This window comes from Arachis hypogaea, chromosome 19 (assembly GCF_003086295.3).
Source record: "Arachis hypogaea cultivar Tifrunner chromosome 19, arahy.Tifrunner.gnm2.J5K5, whole genome shotgun sequence".
Classification (NCBI taxonomy): domain Eukaryota; kingdom Viridiplantae; phylum Streptophyta; class Magnoliopsida; order Fabales; family Fabaceae; genus Arachis; species Arachis hypogaea.
In genome coordinates, this window is record NC_092054.1 from 159076052 (window position 1) to 159090104 (window position 14053).

Below are 14053 nucleotides of genomic sequence, written 5' to 3' on the forward strand. Positions count from 1 at the left end.
AAAGTGATTACTCAAACTAATTTTACCTATATCTAAATATGATTATTGATTAGACAAACAATAATTCAAGATTATACTGAATATAATAGATAGAAAGAAATTTAAAGAGTAATTATATTTTGTGGTTGGTTCTTCAAATTTTGATGTGAAAGTGACTTCAAAATCCATACCCAATGAAATCTGTTTCGTTTTCATAGATCTTTCCTTGATAGTTATTTGTTGCTAAGATAGTAATAACAAGAGTAATGTAAGGTACAAAATGAATCAATTATTAAATGATACAAAATTTTCCATCCACGAACAAAATAATTGCATTACATCATAAATAACAATATTTGGCTTCTATTTCAAATAGTGGGAGCCTTATCCACTTACGGAGGAGAGAGGAGAGAAGAGAGAAGTAGATGGCTTGGGTGTTTTCCTCCTTGTCTTCCTTTTTGTTGTCATTATAAATATTTTTTCACTGATTATGACTTTAACAGAATGATTGGTATGCAACAGACCCACATCGGCAGCTACATCAACTGTTCTAACATGCGTGTTTGTATTTGATATTTTGATAAAAAAAAACAAAATGAAAAGAAGAAAGAAAGATATTCAGTCTCTTAATGCAGATATACACAGTACACGCATTTTGTGCTTATAATATTGTTAATAACTTAATAATAAAATTTCTTTTCAATTCTAATTAGTATTTTTTTTCCAAAATTAATTAATTAATTAAATCACTTAGTTAAAACGCTTTTAATTTATGGCATAATTGCAACAAATTAAACACCTTATAGCATGAGTCAGATCTTGATTGTTTCTGTTGAGACATATTGGCAGTGGTGTACATTCACAAATAATTGATTATTTTATTATGTGAAAAATTTTAGATTTGATTATATTTATAGGATAATTTGAAGTTGCTTATGTTGGTTGTTGGAGGACAATTTCTTTTGATTATAGCCTTTTCATTCTATTTTTACTAGTTACTAATTTGTCTTGTTCATTCATAAAAAATTAAGAGCAGTAGGAATAAAAGAAGGATAACCTGAAATGGCTATGCATGCAACCACCAACAAGGCAGAACCACCGAAATGAACACAGAAACCACACAACTAGTTGTATCCCCTCCTTCATTTTCCATAAAGCGAGGTTGAGAACTTGTTGATATTCTTCAGCTGCTCTCAATGGCAAACAAGTCTCACATCGCCCCGAGTTTTGAGAAACCAATAATTTATATATCAGAGGCGAATGTAAAGGCTCGTCCCTTCGGGGACATCCGATAAAATTGGAACGATACAGAGAAGATTAGCATGGCCCCTGCGCAAGGATGACACGCACAAATCGAGAAATGGTCCAAATTTTTTTGCCTGCCGTGTTCCCGTTCTCCTCCTTTCTTTCGTTTTCATTGCGCAAAGTTTCCATGGCAGTATGTAACGAAATCTGCTTTTATTTTAAATTTTTTACCTGGCTCTACACTTTATTATCAATGGATGGCGGAATTATTGAACGACACTGTTTCTGCTTTGGGAAAAAGATATAAAAGAAAAAATTTTGGGTCTGTCAGAACACCGTAAGACCATCTTGACCACGGTCGTAGCAAGAACGATCCTCCACCGTTCAGCTGGCATGCATCTGAACTAGTAATCACGCTCTGGTCTCACAGTCTTTGTTCATCCACCAGACTTTAGTTCCTGCCTCCTTAGAACTCAAGGATACAGATGTACGAGCCTATAGAACAGATCCTGTTCAAGTAAGGTCGTGCCCTATTGGTTGTGTGTTTAGCTATAAAATGTGAGCTTGTTTTGTGAATGCTGGCGATGTAAGACTTAGCTTACTCTTTCGAAATTCAGAAAATCTTAAAATTTAACCACATTAGATACAGGCAAGGCAAGATTTTGTTTCTCGGTAATCTGCTTTTTGTTGCCTGATTAAAATGCATGCCCAAATTAAAAATGTGTGTTGAACCCTGCTGATGCTTCTCTCTAACACTATGCCTGATATGTACATGTGTTTAATTCTCAAGTCTCAAATGACTTGGGCACAGAGAAGTATGGTTAGGGAACAGCATTGGTAAGTTATGTTGCCTCTTTAGCTCTTCCAAAGTGCTTCTTGTTATTAAAACTGATCTGTCATTTGTACATAGCTCAACTTGAGTAAAGGGATATGTATCAATGCAAGTTTCAAATCATCAAATGGCTGAAAGCGACTTGGAATGAGCAAAACCTTGTGTGAAGAACAAGTCAAAAGAGTTTATGACAGAGGATAAACAAGCATAAATTGTGGACAAGGAAATTGGCAGTTTACATTATGAGCAAGAAGATTAAACTAGCTAAATGCTATCGAGTTAAACTTTGATTAGTTTTCAGTTTTAATTATCATCCAGATCCACGACATTTTATTTATTCATACCCTGTGTGCATAGTTCATTGGAGCTTATCCCAGTTAAACAAAGTGGTTAAAAAACACACTCATTTTGACTCTTGTATAGCATAGTCCTTTCATAAAATGGCACTCCCTTTTCTGAGTCATATCTAATAATCAATATCAATAATTACATGTATTTTTGGATAATTTTGTTAATACAAGAACTAATCGTTACACTATTAATCACGCTCTGGTCTCAAAGATGCAGATATACGAGCCCTTCTTCCTCGTTTTCTCTCTACCGATGTGCCACTGTGGGACTATTATACATGTTACATAGTGTTTGTGTGCTTCTTTAATCTATAATCATCATCATCCTTATCTGTTATCACATATTTGCTATCATTTTTAATTAAATGCTTTGTATGAATACATCTCATAACATTCTTAGTATACAATTTTAGATATAGTAACAATATATTTGTTTTTAAATTATTTTTACTCGACATTAATACTTTATGTATCACTCATCTTTTTGAAAATAATAACTCTCAATCTCCTTGATGTTATTTTGGAAGAATAATGTTATATAGTTTGGTATATTTGGAAAATTATTATTATTATTATTATCATCATCATCATCATCAAGAAGTATCAATATTTATTATCAGTAATTTATATTATTAGATAAATATATATCGAGTTTGTCATCAGTTTCAGACTTTCAGTGTCTCATTATTAAGAAAAAAATCTCCAAAGCCCAGAGTGCTGATATAATAATACATCTATACTAATATATTGTACTACAAATGTGTACGATTGTTTTGCAAGTTCTCAAATCACTCATTCGTTCAGTGCCAGAGACCAAATCATGGGAGAATGAGTTCAAAAGAGGGATGAGGGCGAATGGGTTAAAAAGAGACCAATAAGTAATATATTATCTTGCGAGCTTTGAAGAAGGATGACGACTGAGTTAAAAAGAGAGCAAATCATGGGAGAATGCTAGAAGTAGTTGGGGGAAGTATGGAATCGTCATTAGTAGCGGTGATGGGATTGGTAACTAGCTTTGGGTTGAGCTATTATATTGTCTCAATTGGTGGAGAATGCTTCACAGTTGATAATGGTTAAGAACAAAACCGGATTATCTCATTAAAATTGCAATTTTCCAATCCCATGAAGATAATTCGATCGGTGTTGTGAGCTAACATACACACATGATTTATCACAAGCTATTGGGACACTTGACATCAGTCATTCCGCACAAATTGGCAGTAGAACACAAACTAAGGCGATCTTACTTTCCATAATGATGTCTCAGTTTAAACAAAACATATGTCAAAAGAGTAACAACTTGAACTAAACAAATTAAACAAAAAAACAAAGCTAAAAATGACCAAAACATTGATCCTCTTCCTGTAAAAACAGAATAAAGTAAATAAAACTCATTTCTTCTTCTCTCCACCTCCACCAGCCCTGCACAGAATAACGTGAGCATCAATGAGCAAATTGTAGATATAGTAAGCATAAGAAAGAGAAAAAAGAAGATGGCGTTAACCTCATCTTGCGGAGAACGGTGGACATCTCCTCTCTCTTCTTCTTAGCACGCTTGTGGGTTCCAAGCTTTCTCTTAGCAACTTTGAGCGCCCTCTTATCCTTTCCAACCTTGAGCAACTCAGTAATACGCTTCTCATAAGGTGCAAAACCAGCAACCTCACGGATTAGGTTCCTTACAAAGTGCACCCTCTTGCTTGTTTTCTGTTACATGAAATTGGAATATCAGCGATATGCTTAATTTGATTGATTATTATTACAGTTATGCTAAACTAAACACAAGGTAAATTACGAGTTTCAATAACAGCACTACAATCTAACAGCTACAAATTTTAGATTCAAAATTCTAAGAACAAAACTTACCCCTTTGCGATCCCTGGGACGTGGAGGCAACTCCTTCTTGGTGACAATGTGACCTTTGTTCATTCCGACGAACAGACCCGAACTTGGCTGCTTAGGAGCCATTTCCTGATCCCAAAAATACACACAGAGTTCAGAAATTGTTCGGAGAAAGCAGAAGAGTGTGATGAAGCTTGAATGAGAGAGCGAGAGTCATTACCTGTGGCAGCTTCTGAAACCCTTACAGCAGCTAACACGGTGCGAAGGAAGAGAAATTAGGGTTTCTAACGAAGCTTAAGCCGCATACTTTGCCTTTTTATCAGAGACGACCCACCTTCGTCTCCAGCTGGGCTTGTAGAATGTGGACTTCTCTCCTTACTTACTGGGCCTAGCCCATCAACTAAAAAAAATTGTAATTGTAATTATACCTTTTTTTTAATAATTGTAATTTTTTTAAAAATATTCCAACATTTAGAGATAGTTTTAATACAATAAAATTAAATACATAAAAAACATTAAAAATACCATTAAATAAAATTAAACATTAAAAATATCTTAAAAAAATTACAAATATTAAGAATAAAAAATTTATTTTATTCTCTATACAAATAACTTTTAATTAGATTTGACTCTTCTAAAATTGTATTGTCATTTTTGAAAAAAATATACCATTAATTACTATTAAATTAAAATAATAGAACTTACAAATAATAAATAATATAAATTTAAAAATGATTAAAATATTATTTTACCACTTTATTAACATTGTCATTACTTTAGAGGATTTTTTCCCTGCAATGGCATCAAGTTTGTCATGTGGAAGTAATGCAAGTAAAGCAGCACAGTCCAAAGTCCAAGCATGGGTCATGTGAGAGAGTGAGACACAAATAACTGTATCTAACAATAAATGATTAAATCCATTAAAATAGTAAAACTATTTACTCCGACACAACTTTACCTAATAAATATGAAAGCCAATGACCAATAATGATGAACGTGTTCCATTCATGATTCATCAATTGCACCATGTCATCTTCCCAAGCAATTGAAAACCAATTAGCCTTTGACTTGCAGGTGCATCCACCACCATCCCTCCCACCCCTTTTTGCTTTGAACATCAATTGAAGAAAAGATTCAAGTTTACTATATATGACTTCACAACTCAGCACAAGGCAAAACCCAACCTTTTCCTCTATCCTCATACATCTGAACCTCCTCCGAGGTTGTTTTTCCGACCGTGAAAAAGCCTATGACACTGCCAACGCCAAATTTGATGTCTCCAGCCAAACTTCCTTCTTTGGTTTGAATTTTGGTACCTGGGTGCCTTTACTCTTTTGTCCTTCCCTTTCTGGTTGTTATTAGCCAATGTAGAAAATTGTGATCAAACTGATCAGTTTTGCCTTGAGGTTCCATTAGCATCAGAGTTTGAGTCTGAGAGTTTCTGGGTTTCCCTGGAATACTTCTCCATTGTTCAATTTTGCTATTCATCAATCCCCTTTGCAATTGTTTCCCGAATTAATTTGATTCTCCATATTGTACTTTAGTTGTTTGTTGAGACAACTGTTACAGCATTTAGCAAGAAGTTACGTTTGTTGTAACCTGTGGTTTCCTTGTTGATCGCTTTGCCACTCTGGTTTGGCATCTACTTTATTCAAATCACAATTTGTTGTTACTGAATTCTTTACCTGCATATAACTACCTTGTTGAACTTCTCATCACATACTACATACAACTTATTCCCTTTTTTCCTTTTTTGTTACATTACATCTGCTATCAAAATTTATTGCTTCTGATCTGTGATAGGTGCTCCACAACTTTAGTATCGATATTCTGTATATTGTGCAAGTAATAAAGTGCTTTTGTTGCATTTAAGTGCACACTTCTAGTTTCACTGGAGATTGATATTCGTTTGTGAATAGGAAAAGTCAGAAAATTTGGCATATTGTGGAAACCCCCATTTCGGATTCCATCTTGCATCTTACTTAGTATGTGTATAGGCACACATAATGTCAATTGTATGTGGCATACCTCTTGTTGAGTGTGTTTACTGTCTGGCTTGTGCCCGTTGGGCTTGGAAACGATGTCTTCATACTGCAGGCCATGACAGCGAGACTTGGGGCCTTGCCACAGCAGAAGAATTTGAGCCTGTCCCTCGCCTTTGTCGCTATATTTTGGCCGTGTATGAAGATGATCTTCGGAACCCTCTTTGGGCACCTCCTGGTGGCTATGGAATCAACCCTGACTGGTTGGTACTCAGAAAGACATATGAAGATACACAAGGGCGTGCACCGCCCTATATGCTGTATCTTGATCATGATCATGCTGATATAGTACTAGCCTTTAGGGGTCTGAATTTGGCAAAGGAGAGTGACTATGCAGTTCTGTTGGATAATAGATTGGGGCAGAGGAAATTCGATGGGGGATATGTTCACAATGGGCTGCTGAAGGCGGCCGGATGGGTTTTGGATGCTGAATGTGAAGTTTTAAGGGAATTGGTGGAAAAGCATCCAAATTACACTCTGACTTTTGCTGGACACTCCCTTGGATCAGGAGTAGCAGCAATGTTGAGCATGGTGGTGGTGCAGAATCGGGATAGACTTGGAAATATCGAGAGGAAGAGGGTCAGGTGCTATGCTATTGCACCTGCTAGATGTATGTCTCTAAACTTGGCAGTAAGATATGCAGATGTCATCAACTCTGTTGTGCTTCAGGATGACTTCTTACCAAGGACAGCCACTCCATTGGAAGATATATTCAAGTCTCTTTTCTGGTATGCCTTAAGGCTTTGCCCAAAGATATCCTATTTGTTGTCCAGTGCTAGAGCATGTTATTAGTATGCTAAAGTCTATGCTACAACTCCCTTCTGATTTTTTCTCAATTATTTTAGTCTCTAAAGTTGAGTTTGAGTTTGATTTTGTTGTTTGGGACTCCCAATTAGTGCCTGGATGGATTTGAAATGGGTTTTTCTCTTTTAATCGATTTTGGGCTTCTTTAATCTGCCCTTTACTCACTATGTTTCATAATATCCATCATTTAGGAAATTTGATACAAAAATATTTCATCGTATCTTGAAATGAAATTAGTTGATGTCAACAGCTAGTGGAGATGATTGTCAATGTAATTTTATTTATTCAGTTTTTGTAATGGTAAAATAGTGGAATCATTATGGTCGTTCTCTTGGGCGGACAGTTTACCATGCATATTGTGCTTGAGGTGCATGAGAGATACATGTATACCAGAGGAAACGATGTTGAAAGATCCAAGGAGACTATATGCACCTGGTCGCCTTTACCACATTGTCGAGAGAAAGCCTTTTAGGTATTTAATTTGGATTTGAAGAAGAGTTTATACAGGAATTGTAACTGTACTTTGAAATTTACCTGCAGTTTGAATGCAACCGTATCTGTTTTAGTCATCTTGGATATACTTATTCTTTTGTTTCTTTAATTGGAAACCATTTAGATATGCACTATTTTAAAAGAATGTTAACACAGATTTTTCTTTTGGCAACTCATGAATGCCTTTTCCTGTGCAGACTGGGAAGGTTTCCCCCAGTTGTGAGGACAGCAGTGCCTGTAGATGGAAGGTTTGAGCATATAGTCCTTTCTTGTAATGCTACATCAGATCATGCCATCATTTGGATAGAGAAAGAAGCACAAAGAGCTCTTGATGTAAGTCTAATAACCTTGTAATGGTTGCCTTTATTTGCATTTTCTCCACAATCCATCCTTAAGATTTGAAATAGTTAGAACATAGAGGAGTATAAAATTTGAGAAAACTACTAAACTTACATTTTTCAGTATGAAAGTGATAACAATCTGTTTGCCTCTTAAGTCTCATCTTATGGACTAACGAGAATCATAAAAAAGCATTTCATATTTTCCTCTCTCTGTCCTTCAGCATGTCCGTAAATCTGCGAATATTCTTCATGTTCTGGTAATTTGGCATGTTGTCTATTTAATGAACAAGAATCAACCTTATGCATATGTTTTTTCGCCAACTGCAGTTGATGCGGGAAAAAGATAACACGATGCAAATACCTGCAAAGCAAATGATGGAGCGGCAAGAAACTTTAACTAGACACAGTCAAGAATACAAAGCAGCATTACAAAGAGCTAAGACATTAGATGTTCCTCATGCTTCTACACCACCATCACAATATGGTACTTTTGAAGAGGAGGGAGAGGAGAGTTCAAGAAGGTCACAGGGTGAGTCTTCTTTTGGCTCGACTAATAGGAGTACAGTGGATGAAAGCTGGGAAGAATTAATTGAGCGTCTTTTCGATAAGGATGAGCATGGCCACATTGTACTCAAGAAACAATGATCATGTAATTTAAGCTGGCATAGATGACTAAAGTATAGCCATGAACACAAAATTTCTTCATTCTTTTGCATTATTTTGGTGGCTAGTTGTATATTAATGATGGAACAAATGAAGATATTAATAGATTTGGTTAGGAATAGTTGGGTGTCTAGTATTCTTCTTAAGCTGCTTCATATATACAACGATAGTCTCAACCAATTTATGAAGGAGTGTATCATCATGGCCTGCAAATTTGCAATAGGACCTTCTTGTACTTGGAAGAGTCTTAGAATTTCTGTCAGAGAGGGAATGTGACAATCTCGTTTCTTTGGCACATTCTGATTCTGTTACTACTTCTTTACATATAGGCTTTCATAATACTTCATGAGAGAACAATCCTCTGGTGATTATCACCATTAAGAATTGGGAACTGTGTTACTGACTTACTGTAAGCAAAACGTTCACCGGAGAAATTTGATTGTGCACCGAATTAAGTAAGGCTGTTCCAGATATTTTTCAATGTGATATTTACACTGGAAAATGAATCTTAGACAAATTAAAAAACATAATTCTCAAAATAAAATCAGAAGGGAATGCAATTTTTCTTTTTGTGTCTTCATCCCAGTGCATCTAGCACATAAGATAAGCTTCCATGCTAGATGTCCTATCCTCAGTGCAAATGTGTTATGCAATTAAATTATTCTATTCAAGACGAGTTAGTGGGAAAGGTACAAAACTACATCACAAACAGTTCACTGCTATATGAATAAAACACTAAATTTTGTAGTTGTGCAAAGTTACAACTTTGCTCACTAATTATTGACTGTTAATACAAGTATACAAGTTGCCAACCACTCCATGGGGACGCAAATTCGAAATGAAAGTCAAGAATCTAGCTTGATGTGTTGAGGTGAGGTGCAGAATCAAGGGATGAATTAGGCTTCTTGATTGAGCAAGATGATTTAAAAGCTTCAATGTGTGATTGGCATTTGAGATAGTCACCCTTGTTCTCTTCCAAGCACTTCTTCAAAGCTTCAACATCACATGATGAAACCAACTTCTTCGTCACACTGTCATTCTCTGCTTTACGATCCATAGCTTGCTATTAACTATTATTAAGAATCAACTGGCTTCTGAAATTCAGATCAAATTCCACCGTTTTCAATCAACAATAATAATTTAATTCACCGAATCTTGGGCTTCGAGTATGAATATTGAATAACAGAGAAATTGAAAAGCTGGTGCATATTCAATTCCAATAATAGTATATTAGTCTTGAATTGTTTAAAAAAAATGAAGAAAAGAAAATGAAAATTGAAGGTTGAACGAAATAAAGGCATGAGCAAAAAGTGTCGTACCGTGACGGAATGCAAAGGTGTCAGTTATCTCCAGAAAACGAAGCGCGACTCTGCAAACCCTAACGCCACCCAGCGTCCAACAAGAAGACGCACACTACGGAAGCTATTTTCGGTATATTCGCTTATTATTGTTAAATAATAACTTAATAACAAATTCTTATTCATTTAAATATTTTTTTTCCTCGTAACTTGGATAGTTAAAGATTTTTATTATTTACATGTCAGTAAAGCAAGGCATTCATTTCAGGGGGAGAGGCGAGGTTGAAAAGCTGCCATGGCCAACACAGACGCCTTCGCCTTCTTTGTTTGTGAGTAGTGCGTTCCCTCTTGTCTGCTTCCTCCAACTGTTTGGTGAGTTCCTCCATCCTCTCCCGAAGTTCCACTGCTCTTGTATCTGCCAGCTTCAACGATCTCTCTGCTGCTTCCTGCGCTGCTATTGCCGTTGCTGCCACCTCCTCTTTCAGCCTCAGCTTCCCCCTTGATATCTCCAATGCACCCTTCGTTTTCTGTAGTTCTAGCTTCAGTGCATCCACCTTATATACGTATCCCATATTAGATGATAATTGAAAACTCACGTGAATTTGTCTTTATATCGAGTTGATAATCGAAAATTATTAGATAATAATTTAGTCAAATTCGTCCAATCATCAAACTTGGTATAAATATAATTTGGTGACAACTCAGATGAAATCGACTTCACGTGAAATTGACCGTTAGATGATTTGACTAATTTGACTAAATTTTCATCCAACGAATATCAAATATCAACTTTTAGTAAAGTCGATTTCACCTGAGTTTCCACCAAATAATTTAGTCAATAAATATTAGAGTGTGTTACCAGTTTGTCACGCTCTTGAATCTCATTCTTTCCGGCTACTACTTCCAACTCACAAGCCTCCTTCCATCTTGCAACTTCCTCCTCCGCTTCTCTGATTTCCATCATAAACTCCTCTACGTTATGAGCCAACACTCTCTCTCTGTCTTCTAAGTCTTTGATGTACTCTTTGTTTTCCGCAATCTCTTTGCCTTGTTTCTCTGTCAGACATTGGAGCCTCTCTGTGTCTGACCTGCAATGAATGTGTCATACGTATTTTAGCATGCAATAACTGCATTGTATGCACTCTCATCTCTTTCCTGTCATAATACCTTGCTTCCTCCAAAGATCTCCTCAAATGAGTGATTTCAAGGCGTAGGTTCTTCATTATCCTTTCCACTGTTGAGGCCTTGCATTCAAAAGTAACAGAGGAATCTTCTATTACATGAATCTCCTTATATAAAAGATAAATGAATATGATAAAGTCAAATGTTTAAAATACTGGTATGAGTGCTTACCAGACTAACAACATGTTCACTCTCACTACTATCTGATTTAGTCTCTATAGGTTGGTCAACAGTGCCAGTCCCCATCATGAATCCAAAACCAACTTTGTGCAAACCAAACTCAGCAAACTGCAGAAGTGGCATCCTCTTATTATGCTCATTGCCTTTCACTCTCTTCTCCAATGCCTCTTTCTCCAACAATGCAATCCTAAGCAAGTTACTCACATCCCTATTCTCCTCGGTTAAACTTATAAGGCTGCTCTCCAATTCTCTCTTCTCTTTCTTCCTCAACTCTTTGTGCTTTTCAATCCTTGTTTCCACTTCCCTTGCATACCTTGAAACCACTTTTAACACTTCCATTAACTCATTTGATTCTGATTCTGGTTCCTCTGATAATTCTTTCACATAAGTTACATCCTCTTCTCCCTCTAATCCCTCTGCTACTCTAGACAAGCAATCCTTTATTGAGCTGAGGGATTCTAAAGCCTTTAACACCAACACGTTTTTCTCTTCTCCCTCAACTACTCTTTCTTTGAGATGTTCCAATTCTGTTCCTTTTGAAACGGGTTCAAAACAAGGAAGAACACTGTTACAATCTGAAGATGAGTAGGGCGATGATGGTTGAAGAGAGGAATGATCCATGTTGGTTGAAGAGAATGGCGGTTGCTTGGGGGCTCTATCACACTGGAAGAAGAAGAAAAGTAGAGTTTCAAACCTAACAGTCAAACAGGGAAGGTTGGAAAATGCCACAACCTTTCAACTTTTGGCGGGTGGGTTCACTACTCTTCATTCTAACTAATTATACCCAATCACATATTTGACTAAATCCCCAAAGTAGTCTTCCAAATTCGGCCGTGCACTAATGTTGTCCCTCAGTTTTCATTTGCACTAAATATATCCTCCAATTTGAACTCTGCACTACATACAGATCCCTCTACTCAATTCTGGCATGAGTCAGCACAGATGGAGTGAAACAGCTAGCTGATGTGGAATACCTTTTAAAATTCTCCAATGTAGTCCTTGACACCAATCATAAACCCTAATCATAGTTCTTCCTCCTTCCTTTCTTCTTCTTCTTCTTGCCGTTGCTATTGCGCCCATGAGTGGCAGTCACATTTTAGGAAGGTCGAATCGCTCCTTTGCGACAGAAAATTGGACAAGGAACAATGTGCAAAGCAGGCGTGGACCAATTTCGGAGTGGTGCGAATGTGGGTGTCGGCCGGTCCTTAGGTGGTCAGGGACAGAGACAGAGACGCATCTTAATAAGCCGTTCTTCGGGTGCCCAATTATAATGTCAGTGCAGTAACTTTTTGAAATTTTAAGTATTGTTGATTTGAGGTAGATGTTTGCTAAGTTTAATGTATATTTGCAGACTAGTAGAAAGAATTGGTGCGGGTTATTTGGACAGATTCTGTATAAAATAAGGTGCCGGTAAAATCTGATGAAGAAAATGAGAAGGGTGAGATGCAGATGAACATTGCATAGAAGGTGGGTAAACTGGAAGCATATGTAAAAAATGTAAAAGTGATGATCCAAGTGCTTGGTTTAGAATTTTTCATAGTATTTATATTTGTGTTAATGTTGGTGTTGAAGGTTTGAATAGAATCAGTTCTTCTGCAATGCATAACCATGATGTTAATGTAATCCATTTTATAAACATTGTAATTGATATAAGGTGGCTGCATGAATGATTGTACTCTTTGGTAGTTTGTTTCCCTGGTTTTGTTTTTGTAAATGTAATTGAACACACAATTATCAAATGGATAAATAACAATAACAATAGGTAACTTAAAATATTATTCATAATTGATCCAAAATAACATTAATTCATCTAAAGTTCTGCAATAATGCAGTGATGACAATAACAATCAAAAAGAAATTCAGCATTGTTTTAGCTATTTTCTGGTAACCTGAATACCATAACATAGTTGTAGAGAAGTCTATAAATCACCATCAACAAACCAAAAAACAGGAAGAACATTGTCATAATTATTTCACAAAATAACACAAACTTTTAGACTGACATTCTAAACCTATGGACATTAATAACTTTTTCTTGGAGCTTTGAATCCTGGGGTGGGCACAAACTTGAGAAAGCCTGCCAACCGTGCTGCAGTGGCTTCGCTAGCTCCCTGTATTGGATTCAAGATTGTAGACCCTGTTGGAGGAGGTGACCTTCTTCTAGGTAGCAGCTTTGCAGGTCTGGTTGGTGTCTTCTTCTTAAGTGGATGATTTTACAGTGCAAACAAACGACAACATAAGCAGACATAGAAATTAGAATATTCCAAATAGTCAAAATACATAATATGAAACCTTATGAGACAATACCTTTTGGGAGTCATCTGCTTCAAAATATGATGGCTGAGATAGATCAATCCTAGCTTGCTGGACATCCACTTCCACAAGAGGGGTAGGATCAATAGCTGCAGCAGTAGCAGATGCTGTTGCAGTAGCAATTGCTGTAATAGAAGTAGTTGCAGTGGCAGTTACAATAGTACTAGTTGTTGTAGCATTTGCAGATGTAGTTGCAGTGCCATTTTGAGCAGCATTTTTAGGGTTCTTTACAGCAGCCTCATCAGCTTTGGTGGCAACAACAGCAGCTTCTGCAGCATCGGCAGCTCTCTTTTTCTAACATCTTCTTTTGCTATGACCCTTCTACAGACAATATTTGCAAGTAAATGGTCGTAGCTTCCTCTTCAAAGTGGTAGTTGGCTTTGATTTCTTGTTAGAGTGTCCTCTTTCATCTGCATCCTTTCTCCTCTTGGTTTGTAGCTTTTTCGATTTTCTCTTAACTAATGGTGCCAAAGGCCTATTGTATTCAGATCAT

At 36.5% G+C, this 14053-nt stretch overlaps 3 protein-coding genes, 1 long non-coding RNA gene, 1 other non-coding gene and 1 pseudogene across 5 annotated transcripts; 2 read left to right on the forward strand and 4 right to left on the reverse strand.

The window, feature by feature from the left end:
• Positions 1-248: 248 nt before the first annotated feature.
• LOC140182457 (uncharacterized) lies at positions 249-1615 on the reverse strand. The gene is made up of 2 exons (XR_011878018.1): positions 1037-1615; positions 249-524 (listed from the first exon to the last, which is right to left on the reverse strand). It is a non-coding gene; the product is annotated as an uncharacterized lncRNA (long non-coding RNA).
• On the forward strand, positions 1252-1354 carry LOC112781946 (U6 spliceosomal RNA). The gene has a single exon (XR_003192691.1). It is a non-coding gene; the product is annotated as a U6 spliceosomal RNA (small nuclear RNA).
• Positions 1546-1751, reverse strand: LOC112781822 (small nucleolar RNA U3; annotated as a pseudogene).
• Positions 1752-3620: 1869 nt separating this feature from the next.
• LOC112777402 (large ribosomal subunit protein eL36x) lies at positions 3621-4645 on the reverse strand. Its single transcript, XM_025821767.3, has 4 exons — positions 4466-4645; positions 4270-4374; positions 3911-4110; positions 3621-3828 (listed from the first exon to the last, which is right to left on the reverse strand). Exons 2-4 carry the CDS (start codon positions 4369-4371, stop codon positions 3798-3800), a joined length of 333 nt encoding a protein of 110 aa, XP_025677552.1. The 5' UTR covers positions 4372-4374; positions 4466-4645; the 3' UTR covers positions 3621-3797.
• On the forward strand, positions 4624-8708 carry LOC112775657 (uncharacterized). The gene is made up of 4 exons (XM_025819446.3): positions 4624-7015; positions 7435-7563; positions 7781-7916; positions 8252-8708. Exons 1-4 carry the CDS (start codon positions 6252-6254, stop codon positions 8567-8569), a joined length of 1347 nt encoding a protein of 448 aa, XP_025675231.1. The 5' UTR covers positions 4624-6251; the 3' UTR covers positions 8570-8708.
• Positions 8709-9232: 524 nt separating this feature from the next.
• Positions 9233-11975, reverse strand: LOC140182458 (uncharacterized protein At3g49055-like). The gene is made up of 5 exons (XM_072228760.1): positions 11239-11975; positions 11053-11129; positions 10745-10973; positions 9907-10439; positions 9233-9681 (listed from the first exon to the last, which is right to left on the reverse strand). Exons 1-4 carry the CDS (start codon positions 11866-11868, stop codon positions 10128-10130), a joined length of 1248 nt encoding a protein of 415 aa, XP_072084861.1. The 5' UTR covers positions 11869-11975; the 3' UTR covers positions 9233-9681; positions 9907-10127.
• Positions 11976-14053: the final 2078 nt, after the last annotated feature.

What these genes read in the sequence shown, in the direction of transcription:
- LOC112777402 (XM_025821767.3), bottom strand. Translation starts at nt 4,371, where the DNA reads ATGGCTCCTAAGCAGCCAAGTTCGGGTCTGTTCGTCGGAATGAACAAA. An exon ending in GTCCCAGGGATCGCAAAGGG is followed by an intron (nt 4,111 to 4,269) that starts GTAAGTTTTGTT and finishes TTCATGTAACAG; the next exon opens with AAAACAAGCAAGAGGGTGCA. An exon ending in ACCGTTCTCCGCAAGATGAG is followed by an intron (nt 3,829 to 3,910) that starts GTTAACGCCATC and finishes TATTCTGTGCAG; the next exon opens with GGCTGGTGGAGGTGGAGAGA.
- LOC112775657 (XM_025819446.3), top strand. Translation starts at nt 6,252, where the DNA reads ATGTCAATTGTATGTGGCATACCTCTTGTTGAGTGTGTTTACTGTCTG. An exon ending in GTCGAGAGAAAGCCTTTTAG is followed by an intron (nt 7,564 to 7,780) that starts GTATTTAATTTG and finishes TTTCCTGTGCAG; the next exon opens with ACTGGGAAGGTTTCCCCCAG. An exon ending in AAGCACAAAGAGCTCTTGAT is followed by an intron (nt 7,917 to 8,251) that starts GTAAGTCTAATA and finishes CGCCAACTGCAG; the next exon opens with TTGATGCGGGAAAAAGATAA.
- LOC140182458 (XM_072228760.1), bottom strand. Translation starts at nt 11,868, where the DNA reads ATGGATCATTCCTCTCTTCAACCATCATCGCCCTACTCATCTTCAGAT. An exon ending in AGATCTTTGGAGGAAGCAAG is followed by an intron (nt 10,974 to 11,052) that starts GTATTATGACAG and finishes CATTCATTGCAG; the next exon opens with GTCAGACACAGAGAGGCTCC. An exon ending in TTCAAGAGCGTGACAAACTG is followed by an intron (nt 10,440 to 10,744) that starts GTAACACACTCT and finishes TACGTATATAAG; the next exon opens with GTGGATGCACTGAAGCTAGA.